General features: G+C 53.9%; 1 protein-coding gene across 3 annotated transcripts in view; it reads right to left on the reverse strand.

Moving 5' to 3' along the window:
• Caln1 (calneuron 1) overlaps nt 1-13,366 on the reverse strand; it is a 165,670-nt gene that overhangs the window by 140,572 nt on the left and 11,732 nt on the right. For 2 of the 3 annotated variants that reach the window (XR_007208331.1, XM_048329356.1), the window contains exons 1-2: nt 10,317-10,336; nt 4,299-4,423 (exon numbers count right to left, since the gene is read on the reverse strand). Coding sequence is in view for 2 of the 3 variants with exons in the window: in XM_048329356.1 (XP_048185313.1) it covers nt 4,299-4,416 (118 nt within the window). In the remaining variant the exon portion in view is untranslated. Of the gene's footprint in view, nt 1-4,298; nt 4,424-10,316; nt 10,337-13,366 lie in introns of those variants that run through there. The other variant, XM_048329369.1, reaches the window with a different exon arrangement.

Below are 13,366 nucleotides of genomic sequence, written 5' to 3' on the forward strand. Positions count from 1 at the left end.
GAATACTGTTTTTCTTAAGTTTCCTCTTCTACATTGAAACACTTGAAATATTCCTTGAATGGGTAGATAGATGGTTGACAAATGACTGATGGGTGGACAGATGTATGGAGAGATGGTTGAATGATGAGGGGACAATTGGATGATGGATGAATGGACAGATAGGGACAGATGGTGGATAGTAGATGGATGATAGATGAATGATGAAGGAAAGATGGGTGGATGGGTGGATAGAGGATGGAAAGATGAATGGATGGATGATGGGTCGATGGATGGATGGGTGATGGGTGGATGGATAGATGGATAGATGGGTGATGGGTGGATGCATAGCTGGATGGAGGGATGGATTGTGGATAGATGATGGAAGGATGGTGGATGGATGGATGGATGGGTAGATAATAGGTGGATGGGTGGATATAGGATGGAAAGATGGGTGGGTGGGAGGATGGATGTGTGGACAGATGATGGAAGGATGGGTGTATGGGTGGATGGGTGGATGGGTGGATAGAGGATGGAAGGATGAGTAGATAGGTGGATGGATGGGTGATGGGTGGATGGATAGATGGGAGATGGGTGGATGGATGGATACACAGTCTGAGTGCTGGGGACTTAGTTCCCTGAGTGAGGATGGGAGCCACGGTGTCAGCTTTAAGAGCTGGGACCCAGTGGAAGGCCACTCCACTGTGGGGCATGGCTTTGGGGAGGAACAGCTCCCTCTCAGTCCCTGGTGGGTTCCCCTGGAGAGGTAGTTGTACTCACGCCCAGCCCCTTCCCATTTCCCATGGCTCCGGCTACGACAGTACGTCCATGTGAGAGCCTCACTGGACTGAGACTGTCTCACCTCTACATCCTGGGAACCTCACAGTCCTCTTCCCTTCCAGTGTTCATTACAGTACCAGAAAGCAACCACAGGAATAGGAAGGAACGTGCAGGCAGGACACAGAAATGAGCAGCTCGGAGGCCGCCCCAGTGGAGTCCTCCTGGGAGAGCTGGGTCAGCTCTGCACTCTTCATTTCTGAGCTCTGTTTGGAAGAAAAAATGGAATCTTCCCAGAGCAAATGCAGCTAGGACATCTGTGTGGTGCGGGGCTCTCTCTGCACACCCCATCCCCAGGGCACACCTCTACAGGACAAAATAGAAGGATGCTGTACCCACAAGGAAGCCAGTGCACTGCCCACATGCCCAGGGCTGCGGCTGCCCTGGAGGGGGAGGGGGAGGGCAGGGAGAGTGGTACCCAGCTATCTCTGTGCATGCAGCATCCACTAAGAGTACTACAGTGGCCACTGTGGCCAGTATGTCTGCCCCTACCTCCTCCAAGGACACACAAGTGACTCTGAGCGGCAGAACGTTAGTGTCTGGCCACCCCAAGAGAAACCAAGAGACACTGCCTTGGAAACCCTGGGGGCCCCAGGATCCAGCTCCTAGCCCAGGGAAGAGTTCAGCCCCTGCCTGCCGCTCTAAACCAAGATGGCCTGGAAGCCCCAGGATGCTCGAAACACAGCAGAAACAGTCATCACTCAGTGTTCACCTTGGCAACTATCAATAAATAAGGAGAATGAAGTCCTCGAGGGGGAATAAACACCCCTCCTCCAGGCTCAGAAGCTAAAACTTTCCTCCTGAGGGGCAGACTCACCTTTCCCAACCAGCCTTGATCACGAGGTGCCAGCTTCTCTCAGCCAGGCCCCAACCCAAGCTTGGGGGATGCCAAATCCCTCCCACTTGTCCTGGCTGGAAGGTTCACCCCTGCCTGTCTCAGGCCGCCGATGTCCAGCTTGGACATCAGCCTGTGTGTCCTGAGGGAGCCCCACAACCCAAGGACACCTGCAGGAGGGGCCACCTGGGGCCACAGGGGGTCAGGGTGCAGTTTCCTCAAAATGTGCTGCCTCTGGCTGAGTGTGGAGCATTCCTGTGATCCCAGCAGTGTGGCAGAGGGAAATGGGAGGCTCAGGGTTACAGGTAAAAACTTAGCGGGACCCCCATCTCAAAACAAGCTGTGTTGGAGGTGTGGCTCATGTAGCAGAACACCTACCTGGCCAGGGCAAAACCCCATGCTCAAACGCTAGGATTACCAAATAAACAAGAGCTTGCCATGGTGACACGGGCCTGTAAGCCCAGCTACTCTGAAAGCATTGACAGGAGGACCAAAGCCCAAGGCTGTATGCTCAGCTGGTGAGGGCCTAGGGTCCCCCCCCTCACCGTGATGGTCTGTGGTGGGCCTCATGAACAGGCAAGTTGTACTGAGGAGCTGGGCAGGGCCCTCATCCTCCACCTGGCCTGGCTCTGTGCCCTGCACCGCCCAGTTTCCAGTCCTGGAAAATCAGTCTCAACCCCACAGAGATGAGGACAGCGGGCTGGGCCACTAAGCACTGCGGCCTCGGGGCCTGTGCTTCCCGGCACCATACACCCTATGGCCTGGGAAGAGCCAGGAGCCCAGTGGCCAGCCGCCCCCTTGGGCCGAGCCGTGTTGACAGCATCCGCTGGAAACTTGTCCACACAGCTCCTGTGTTAGTCCCACAGCGCTGAGGATCAAACCCAGGCCTTGTGTGTGTGAGACTAGTGCTCTATGGCCAAGCCACACCTACATCCACTGGACCACACCCACTGCTAATGAACTCTGCCCCTCCCACTTGGCCACACCTCCACTGATGAGCCACGCCTGCTGCCCCTGTGCCCCGCCCCTTCCACTGGACCACACCCACTACCAACTAGCCTGGCCCTCAGCAGCCACACCCATTGTGGGCCCCCACACCTGCCCAGCCCCTTCCCATTTCCCATGGCTCCGGCTACGACAGTACGTCCATGTGAGAGCCTCACTGGACTGAGACTGTCTCACCTCTACATCCTGGGAACCTCACAGTCCTCTTCCCTTCCAGTGTTCATTACAGTACCAGAAAGCAACCACAGGAATAGGAAGGAACGTGCAGGCAGGACACAGAAATGAGCAGCTCGGAGGCCACCCCAGTGGAGTCCTCCTGGGAGAGCTGGGTCAGCTCTGCACTCTTCATTTCTGAGCTCTGTTTGGAAGAAAAAATGGAATCTTCCCAGAGCAAATGCAGCTAGGACCCCTATAGATGAACCACGCCCTATGCTATCAGGCATGCCGTCAAGCCATACCCACTGCCAGGGCCAAACCCAGCAGCTCTAACACCTCCAGGTCTCTCCTTTGACTCAGCCGGTCCAGGTGGCCTACAGCCTCTGCAGCAGTAAATGCACAAGCTCTAAACGGCAGACAAGTGAGGAAAAGCTACCCAAGGCCTGGGCTCCTTCCCCCAGCCTCCTGCCCAAGGCCAAGCCAGTTTGCCTCTGCCAGCCCAGGGAACCCTTCTGAGATGTTTTTAGCTTCAAGTATAAGACACACCAGCCGGCAGGCGTGCTGGCGCACACCTGTAATCCCAGCTGCTCAGGGCGCTGAGGCAGAAAGATTGCAAATTCCAGAAATACATAGCAAGACTCTGTCTCAAAATAAATAAATATAAAAATTGTTCCATAGGGAACATGGCACTCTGGAGGTGACTCTGAAATCCTTACTGGAAAATGGTGCAAGAAACACCTCATTGAGGAAACTGAGTCCAGCGTGGGCAACCAGCTTCATCAAGCTAGTCCTGGATCCTAGCTCCTCCCTCTTTTTCATGTCGTTTTCTAGTCAGAGCACTGCTTTGTCAGGACACCGTCCTAGGGGAATCAGACATGGGTGTCCCCGTTTACTCCTACCCCCATCTCTCCAATCACTCTGAACACCTGAGCTCTACCAAGAGTGGCAACTGAAATACCTGCTGGCCATCCCCTCCCCACCACGGCTTCCAGATCATTCTGTCTGGGTAGTCCTGAAAGCATCAAGAGACAGCCATGGCAAATCAAGAGACAGCCATGAACAGAGCTCATGGACAGAGGGTCCCCACGTGAGTAGAGGCACAGGAGAGGCCCTCCCCCGTCCCCACCCCAGTAATTAAAGACTGGGCCGCTGACAGACAACACACTGCAGGGAGGCAGTGTGGCAGGGCAGGCCTAGGCTGGCCTGGAACTCCCAGTCTTCCTGCCTCAGCTCCCCGGGTGTGGGGATTACGGGTGTGCACCCCCTCACCTGACGTGGGACAGCACTTTTCAAGATGCCTCACGTGTACCCAAGAAACCAGAGCACTCCCCACGGATGGGCTGCCCACTGCAGGGCCATGCACACGAAGTCATTTTGCCATTATGGGAGCCTTCCCCACAGCCACACTGCCAAGCATGCCCGGAGGCCAAGCCTCTCCCCTGAATGCCCGACCCCCAAGGCCGCCCCACGCGGAATGGCCGCCTCTCACCATCGAGCTCCTCCACGGAGATGTTGGCCAGTTGCTCACTGTCGCTGCCTGCCGAGAGAGAGCGGTTGAGGTAATTCCCCTTGTACAGCAGGCCGGCGGTCACGTGGTGGAAGGGCATCTTCTCCCTGTGGGAACAGCACAGGATCACGTGCCATGCCAGGCTGCTGCTCGCTCCCCACCCCTTCCTTCCAGCCCCGGGTACTGCCCCAGGGTCCCCCGCAACCCCCAAGTTCCCCTGACTTCTTCCTTCATGCCCCTCATTTAATTTTCAGCCATGGTCAGACCACCGCTTCAGGCAAACAAGGGGGTCTTTGCCCCTTCCCTGGGTCTGAAGACAATTTGGGAGGTTTAGGGGGTTTGAACTCAGGGCTTAGGCTTGCTAAGCAGGTGCTCTGCCGCTTAAGCCACACCCCAGCCCTTTGTGTCTTTGTTATCTGACAGGTAAGGTCTTGTGCTGTTGTATGGCGGCCCCAGACCACAACCTACGCCTCCTTGTAGCTTACTGATTGAGATGAGGTCTCACTGACATCTTGACCAAGGTGGCCATGAACCAAGGCTCCTCCAATTTGAGGGGGTGGGCTTACAGGTAAGTGGGACTAAAATGATTTCTCCATGATCAGGAGACTGAGCATCACAGAAATGGTGGCATAGCCAGAAACAGGATGCCTAGCTGTGACACGGAGACTCACATGTGTCCTCCTCCCTGGGAAAGTGGGTGTCCCATTCACACAGCCCACAGACCCGGGAGGGAAACGATGCTGGCCTCAAACTCAAGATCCTCCTGTCTCAGCCTCCCAAGTGCTGAGATTACAGGTGTGAGCCACTACCCCCAGACCATGCCCTTCATAAGGGCAGCAGTTTGCCTCTCTGGGATGCCAAGCTTGTGATGAAGACGCCGCTGGCAGGAGCAAGCTCAGGAGTGGAAGTCACACCTCCCTGCAGGGCACACCACACTCAGGAGAGGAAGTCACACCCCCATGCAGGGGGCAGCAGGCACAGGAGTGGAAGTCACACCTCCTCAGAGGGCACACCATGTTCTGGGATAGAAGTCACACCTCCCCACCACTCTCAGGAGTGGGAGTCACACCTCCCTACAGGGCACACCAGTCCCAGGAGAGGAAGTCACACCTCCCCACCACTCAGGAGTGGAAGTCACACCTTCCCATCACTCTCAGGAGTCACATCTCTCCACCACTCTCAGGAGTGGAAGTCACACCTCCCCACAGGGCACACCAATCTCAGGAGTGGAAGTCATACCTCCCCATGGAGCACAGCAGGGTGCTAGGTGCCTAGAGGACGTGCTTCCTGCACACTCGCAGAGTTAAACACACACACATACACACTGCCAGCGATGGAGCCTCAGGCAGCCCCACCCCATGTGCTGCCACTGTGACCTTGACGTGCCCTGTACCCACAGCGTGGGAAAAGAAGGAGCGAACATGAAGGGGTGGACTCCCCACCATGGGGAGGAGGCCGGGGCCTCCCTGCTGCAGGTGCCAGGGGAGAAGCCCAGAATCCCTCCCCAAGCCTGGGGCTGGCAGGGGGCTTGCTATGGAGGGACAGATGGCCAGGAAAGCCCTGGTGGTGCCGCTCGGGTTCAGCTCAGCAGCACAGCATCTATGTGGTCAGTGCAAGGAGGGAGGGAAGAAAGGAAAGAGGGAGAGGACAGAGGACAGAGGAAGGGAGAACGGAGGGAGGTAGGAGGGAGGGAGAGGAAGGGTTCAGTTACACGCAGGAGCAGCCTCCCTGGCCGGGATGGGGGAGGAAAGAGGACCGGGCCCTGCCCTCCTTCCTGAATGCCTGCTTCTCTCCAGGAGGGCAGCCATGAAGCTGGGAGAGGCATAGCCAGTGAGGGAGGATGAGGTTCCACAGCCCAGGCTCCCAGTGCCAAGGCCATGGGGCAGCCACAGCCAAGGGCATCAAGAAGGAACTCATGTCCACCCCAGAAGGCCACACGTCCAGCAGTGGCCGGCAGGGGCGTTGCCCTCCCTCACCCAACCACAGCCATGCCAGCGCCAGATGCTCAGGGCACCAGGGTGTTCGCCCATCACACCTCAGACCCCCAAACCTGCCTTCCGCAGGAACGGGGGGCCAGGACCTCCCCAAAGGAAGGTGCACCAATGACCTGTCCTCTCCACAGGGACGAAGGGAGGGGAGTTAGCCGCAGGAGGGGCACAGCCGTCCTGCCAGCCTCGGTCATGAGCTGGAGGGGACGGCCACAGGTCTCACCAGGCCAGGTCGGGCAGTGTATGCCTGTAATCCCAGGAGGCAGAGTTAGGAGGATCAGGGTTCAAGGCTCAGGTGGGAGGACAGGGTCTTCAGACCAGCACAGGAAAAAAATGAAACACAGAGAGATAAATATAAAAACTGATCTCTTCACTTGGAAGTTCCTCAAGCAGTTGGCAAATTTCTAATCCCAGATTTCCCAACTTCTCAGATCAGACGTTACCATAACGTGCTTTCAACGTTTCTTTTTGCAGCAAAATCATGGCCATTTGCAAGAAACGATCTTCCCGTAGCTTGAGTTTCTTTTGAAAAGCAGTTGCTTTCCTTCAGTCTTCATTAAAATGTCATCTGTGTGAGATGTCAATAACATCCCCCTCACCCCAGAAGACACGAACTACCCCCTCCCATCTCGTGACCAGAGCCGCCCCGGGCCCGGCCCCACACTCCATGCCAGTATTGGGGCTTGAACTCGGGGCCTCCTGCCCTTGCTAGGCTGTCTCTACCCATAGCTGCCTTCCCCCGGGACAAGGCCATCAGCGTGTGACCCGCCACCTCCTACTCCACGCTGGCCCATAGGCTGCCGGCACCCCCACTCCCCACCGTGAATTCACCGCGAGAATGGGCGCAAGGAGGCTCCTCCACCCACCACCAGGGAATAATACCCTAGAAATCCAACCCGAAGAAGCAAGACGTGAACAAAACCAAGACTGCTTGAAAGGAGCAAAGTGAAAGACAAACAAGTGAGAAAAAAAATTCATGAAATAATCAAAAACCTACAGTGATTCTGTGTGTGTGTTTGTGTGTGTGTATGTGTGTGTGTTCAACCCAGCTTTCCATACTTGACACAGTCAAATTTAAAAAAAAAAAAAAGAAATTTCAAAGGAAATGACTAAGTAACTTCACCAATATAAAAATATAAACTTTTAGCTACTATGAAGGGCGTACATAAAAGAGGTAATAGGGGGGTTGAAAATGACATAAATAGAAATTTCACAAAAGCAGAAAGAACTAAAAAACTGGGGAAAAATGTGAAAAACATTATTGATTTCACAACCAATGAAAGAAAAGTTGTTGTTGAAAAGACTCTGTTATACGGGCATAGCAGCACAAGCCTGCAATGCCAGCACTTCAAAGTAGGCAGAGAACTGCCAGATCATGACTGCCCTCAGCCACAAATCAAGACCCTGAGAAAGAGAGAAGAGCCAGCATTTATCTCTCTCCTTTCTCCTCCTTCCTTCTCTCTTTCCCTCCCTCCTCTTTCTCTCTCTCTCAATACTGGCAAGCATGTAATGGAACCCACATTCTGTGAAACAACCCTTCAAAGCAACTTGGCAATTATGTGTCAAGAGTTCAACTTATCATTCTTACTCTTTCCCTCAGTGGACTTCCATACAGTCAAGTATCTCATTGCACTATATCTAAAACTGAGAAAAAGAAAAAGCTGAAAACACAGAAATCAGCCTGGCCTGTCATTTTAGCTACTCAGGAGGCTGAAATTTGAGGATTGTGGTTTGAAGCCAGCCCAGGCAGGAGAATCCAAGAGACTCTTAGCTCTACTAAGCTACTCAGAAAAAGCTGGAAGTGGAGCTGAGGCTCAAGTTGGTAGAGTGCTAGCGCCACAACGAGTACAAAATAGCTCAGGGACAGCATCCAGGCCCTGAGTTCAAGCCCCAAGACCAGAAAAAAAATAATAATGTATATGTCTTATATATTATATATTTATATACAAATACTTATATATGTGTGATACACACACAGACAGAAAAATACTCTCCTATCAGAGTGGGGGGGGGGGTGAAAGGAGCTTATGAATATTTTAACAATAAACTTTTGGAATGTGTATTTTCCTTTTTGGGGTACTCAGGGCCCCCAGCCTGTTTTAATGGCACGCAGGGCCTTGCACGTGTTACACAAGTCCCCGGTCACCTCAGCCCCTCTTCTAGGCCTTTGCTTGCGTGTTTTTCAGCTAGTGTTTCATAGGTCTGCCTGAACTGCTGTCATAGCTAATGCCCTACCTCCACTTCCAAAGTAGCTGGGACTGCAGGCATGAGCCGCTGTGCCCAGACAGAAATGATTTTACCCACTGATGGGTGGAGTTGGGCACAGGCAGCATGCGGCGGGAAGGCCTCACTAGGCAGCAGAGCCTGGGACAGCCCAGCCCAGGGCTAAGAGCTGGAATGGACAGGGGGAAAGGCAGGACCTGCCCACAGGCAGGCGGTGGCCAGGGCAGACCCTTCTCCAGCAGCATTTGCATGGGGAAACAGGTTCTTCATTCCAGGACTTGAACCCTAAAATGAAAGCTGACAATCCGCACAACCCACCTATATACACTGAGCCCTTAAATGCAGGCTCATTTCCTTCCTCCCTCCCTTTCTCTCTTGTGCTACCAGGGGTTAAACTCAGCCTCATATTTACTACATGTGCTCACAGCTGGTGCTCTACCACTTGAGCCATGCCTCCAGCCCAACTTTTTGCTGGTTATTTTGCAGATGGAGTCTCAAAGATTTTTCTCACAGGGATGAACCAAGAGCCTCCAGATCTCAGCCTGCTGAGGAGCTAGGATGGCAAGCAAGAACCACCGGTGCTATGTTTGTTTTTTGTTTTTTTTGTTTTTTTGGCCAGTCCTGGGCCTTGGACTCAGGGCCTGAGCACTGTCCCTGGCTTCTTCCCGCTCAAGGCTAGCACTCTGCCACTTGAGCCACAGCGCCGCTTCTGGCCGTTTTTTTCTGTATATGTGGTGCTGGGGAATCGAACCTAGGGCCTCGTGTATCCGAGGCAGGCACTCTTGCCACTAGGCTATATCCCCAGCCCCCGGTGCTATGTTTTTATCTTTGAATTTGAAATCGATAGACAAAACAAAAAAAAAATTCAGTTCTACACAGAGAACAATGTACATGTCATAAAAGCCTGACGAGGAGACAGTTCCACTGGAGGAGGGAGCAAGGGGAGGGGGCTTCACAGTGGGAGGTCAAGGAGTGCTCCCCTCAAGTAAGAAATAAAAGACTTTATTACAAGCTCCAGTGGGCTATCAACGCCCACATAACGCTCACACATAAAGGTGAGCCTGGCAGAACTGAGAGAGGAAAGGCGGCTCCGGGAATGGAGATGACCCTGGCCAGACGAGACAGAGATTCAGTGGCCACAGAGGCCAGAGCCAGGCCCCTTGCCCTGCACTGCCCTCCCCAGAGCAGAATGCGCCGGCCAGCTGCCCGCAACCATGGTGCCCTGGGACGCGGCCACCGCAGGCCCCCATGGCTCCGACTTATTTGCATCCACTTATATTGATTTGCACTACTCCCTTCCTGCTTTGCTTTTATAAGGTCGGGCGGTAAAATGATATGTAGTGCATAATCAGAGCTATAAAAAGATAATGACCTACAGCCTATGTATATATTCCTTCATATCTATAACACATGTATAATGGACCGCTCTGCTGGCTCTGGCTGATAGAGTCGTTACAAGTGTACACTCACTCCCCTGTCCTCACCCGGAGTCGTGGTCTGTTTCATCCTTACAGACAGATTCAATGGAGTTTAACAACTGAAGAGGCCGAGACAACGCCCTCCCGGGGGCCTGGGCCGCAGCCAGTGCCAGGGGTGCCAGGACTATGTGGAAACCCGCCCATGGCCCTCCCCGCCCCCACCCATGGCCCAGTCCCCCTACCCCACCCCACTCCCCCACAGCCGGCCCACAGCCCAGCCTCCCACCCCTCTCCCACCCTCACCCCCACCCCTTACCCACAGCCTGCTGTCCAGAGGGAAGCTCTGGGCAAATGGCTGCAGTTGCTCTTACTGAAAGCAATCAGACAAAAGGCTTGGCTGGCCAGGCGCCCAGCGGCTCCCACCCAGCCACCTCACTGCCCAGGAGGCTGAGGTCAGCAGCGCTGCAGTCCCAGGCCAGCATGGGCAGGAAAGTCCTCAGACCCCATCTGGGTAGAGGGGAGCTGGCCAGGGTAAACGGGGCTGCCACAGACGTGTGTGCGCGGGTGTCTGCAATCAGCCGCTTTGATTCTCTCATGCATATTCCAGGAACAGCATGGCTCCCCCACAGGGTGGTTGTGCTTTTAAAGTTCTGAGGAACCTCCATGCTGACTTCCACAGTGTCTACATGAGTTCACACCCCCATCCCTTCCCGAATCCCAAGTGGGCCTGGTTGTCCCTGGAGGACGGCCACCCTCCCGAGGCTGGGCGGGGCTCAGGGTGGCCCGACTCCTGTTCCAGGGCTGAATGTGGCTCTGGAGTGGCTGGCCACGAGTACTTCTGTAGGTGGAATGTGTCTCTTCTGTCCCACTGCCTAAGAAGTCCCTGGGTTTTTTGTCCTTTTGGTTGGTTAATTTTCCAGGCTCTTGGCATACTATGGATAGTAATCTCCTGTCAGATGGACATCTCAAACAAGGCTGCCTTCGTACTTATTAATCTGTAGTTAAATGAGGAAGGATTTCACTCTAGCAGATTTCCACGTAGCTCTCTAAAGACCCCCATGTACGGCCGTGCTGATAAAGCTAGAGTCCCGCTGGCTTTTTCATGTCACACCCAGAGCCCTGGATGGCTTCCCAAAAAGACAGGAGAGCCGGTCACCAGAGGAGAGGGCTCCTGGGACAGTAGGTTCTGTTCCAGGGATCCAGCACACCATAGTTTCTAGAGGCCCTTCACTAGCAGTCAGGCCAACCCAGGCTGCCTGCTCTAACAGATCCCACACTCCAGGGGTAACACACATCCTCTCATAGTCTGTAGCCTGGAAAGCCAAGATGGCGGCAGGGCTAGCTTTGCTAATCTCCTTCTTCCCTTCTTTCTCCCTCCTCCCTCTCTCTCCCTCCCCTCTCCCTCTCTATTTGGCTTGCACATCTATTTGACTCGCACACAGCGACCTTCCCCATGTCCCCACAAGGCCAGAGTCACAGAACAAGCTCCTGGGAGTCTCTAGTCACTAAGGCCTACACTCCATCACAAGGGGCCTCATCTCAGCCTGCTCACCTCCCAGGCCCATCTCCAAGTACCCTCCCAGCTGAGGTTAGAGCTGCCATGGCCTGGAGGCCAGGGGAACCACAGGAGCCACCAGAACCAGAGCCTTTGATGGCAGGGGACAGGCCGTGGCACAGCAATACGAGTCAGTCCACAGGAGAGCAAGGCTGGCCAGGCCAGCCAAACCACATAGGAGTCAAACAAAGACTCTGTGTCTTCTTTGCTTTCTGTAATTTTTTTACCCGGTTCCAGTGATTTCTACAGATGTAAGGTCACTGCCTTCCTCCATCTCAAAGAGAACTCACCCTTTCAAGCCCTGGCTTTGAATCTATCTACACGGTGAGGTGCAAGGAGAGTCCACACTGTCTCACCAGTACTGCATTCTCCTACTACCACCCCCCAAGGTGTTTTATTTAAAAACACAGTAAGGATGGCAGTAATGACTCTTATTCACTAACTGATTGATTCCAAGGGCGTCAGTGTCTAATGGTGGGTCAACCAGGTGAGACCCCGAGTGAAAGTCCATCCATAAGATATCGTTCCTAAGGCCAGGGGGTTGGTGGGCGTACCCACGCTGCAAAACAAAAACAAAAACGTGGAAGAATCTTAATCCTATTTCCAAATGAGTGATTGTACAGAAGGAAGGATTTTTCACACCTGCCCCACAGAAGATGCCCCTGTTCTGTTTGTGTTTTGTGGTAATCAGGATTGAACTCAGGGCCTTCTGCTTGCTAGGCAGCTGTTCTACCAACTGGGCCATGCCACCTGCCCTTTGTGCTTTCATTTGGTCTTGCTTTTCAAATAGGGTCTTGAGGGCTGGGAGTATGGCCTAGTGGCAAGAGTACTTGCCTCCTACACATGAAGCTCTCAGTTCGATTCCCCAGCACCACATATATGGAAAACGGCCAGAGGGGGCGCTGTGGCTCAAGTAGCAGAGTGCTAGCCTTGAGCAAGAAGAGGCCAGGGATGGTGCTCAGGCCCTGAGTCCAAGGCCCAGGACTGGCCAAAAATAAATAAATAAATAAATAGGGTCTTGAGTTCACTTAGCCCACACTTACTCCAACCTTGATCTCTCAGCCTCCTCACCACAGCTGAGTTTACAGGATATACCACTGCACTTGGCTTGACTATCCATCCATCTTTAAATGTCCTAAAGGATCTAGTCACACCAGAATGATCATCTTGTTAGTGTCCATTAATTATATAAAGGGGTTTCCCTGTGCAGTCTATTAACTTGTTTTAGCCCTGTCTCGCCAGAAGAGACTTGAATAGATGCAAGAAGAAAGACACAGGAGAGCAGCTTCACTTGGTCTAATTTACATGAAAGGAAGAGCACACAAATTAGATTCATTCAATCCGTCCTCCCCTCCCACAGTGGTCTGAAATCTGCCTGCTACTCCTGAGATGACGGCATTGGAATGTTTGGAAATAAGAGCGCAGGGATGGCATTTGTTTCCGGCAGCTCCTCCCAGGGTGACCTGGGAGAGCCACTCCCCTGGCGTCCCCTGAGGGCCCTCCATTGCCTGCCCAGAACAACCAACGCACCCTCACTGGCTCAGGGTTGCAGCTGCATGGCCAGCCTCTAGGCTGGGTGGTGTGGGAAGGTGCCGCTGGGCCCTGGGGCCCTGCCGAGGGCAGCCAGAATGCCACAATTACACACCAAGACCCCCCAACCTCCAGGCAGCAGACAGCCAACCACCCCTGACACCTGCCAGCCCAGGAAGGACTCACACCGCACAGAGGGAGACCAGAAGCAACCTGACACCTGATGCAGAGTTCCAGAAGGAGATTTAACGTGAGCCTGTCACCTGCTACCAGGCCTCCACAAGAGCACTGGGACAGAATCCACCATGAGATGTGAGCTTTACCACACTCACCAAG

Source organism: Perognathus longimembris, chromosome 1 (assembly GCF_023159225.1).
Source record: "Perognathus longimembris pacificus isolate PPM17 chromosome 1, ASM2315922v1, whole genome shotgun sequence".
Lineage (NCBI taxonomy): Eukaryota > Metazoa > Chordata > Mammalia > Rodentia > Heteromyidae > Perognathus > Perognathus longimembris.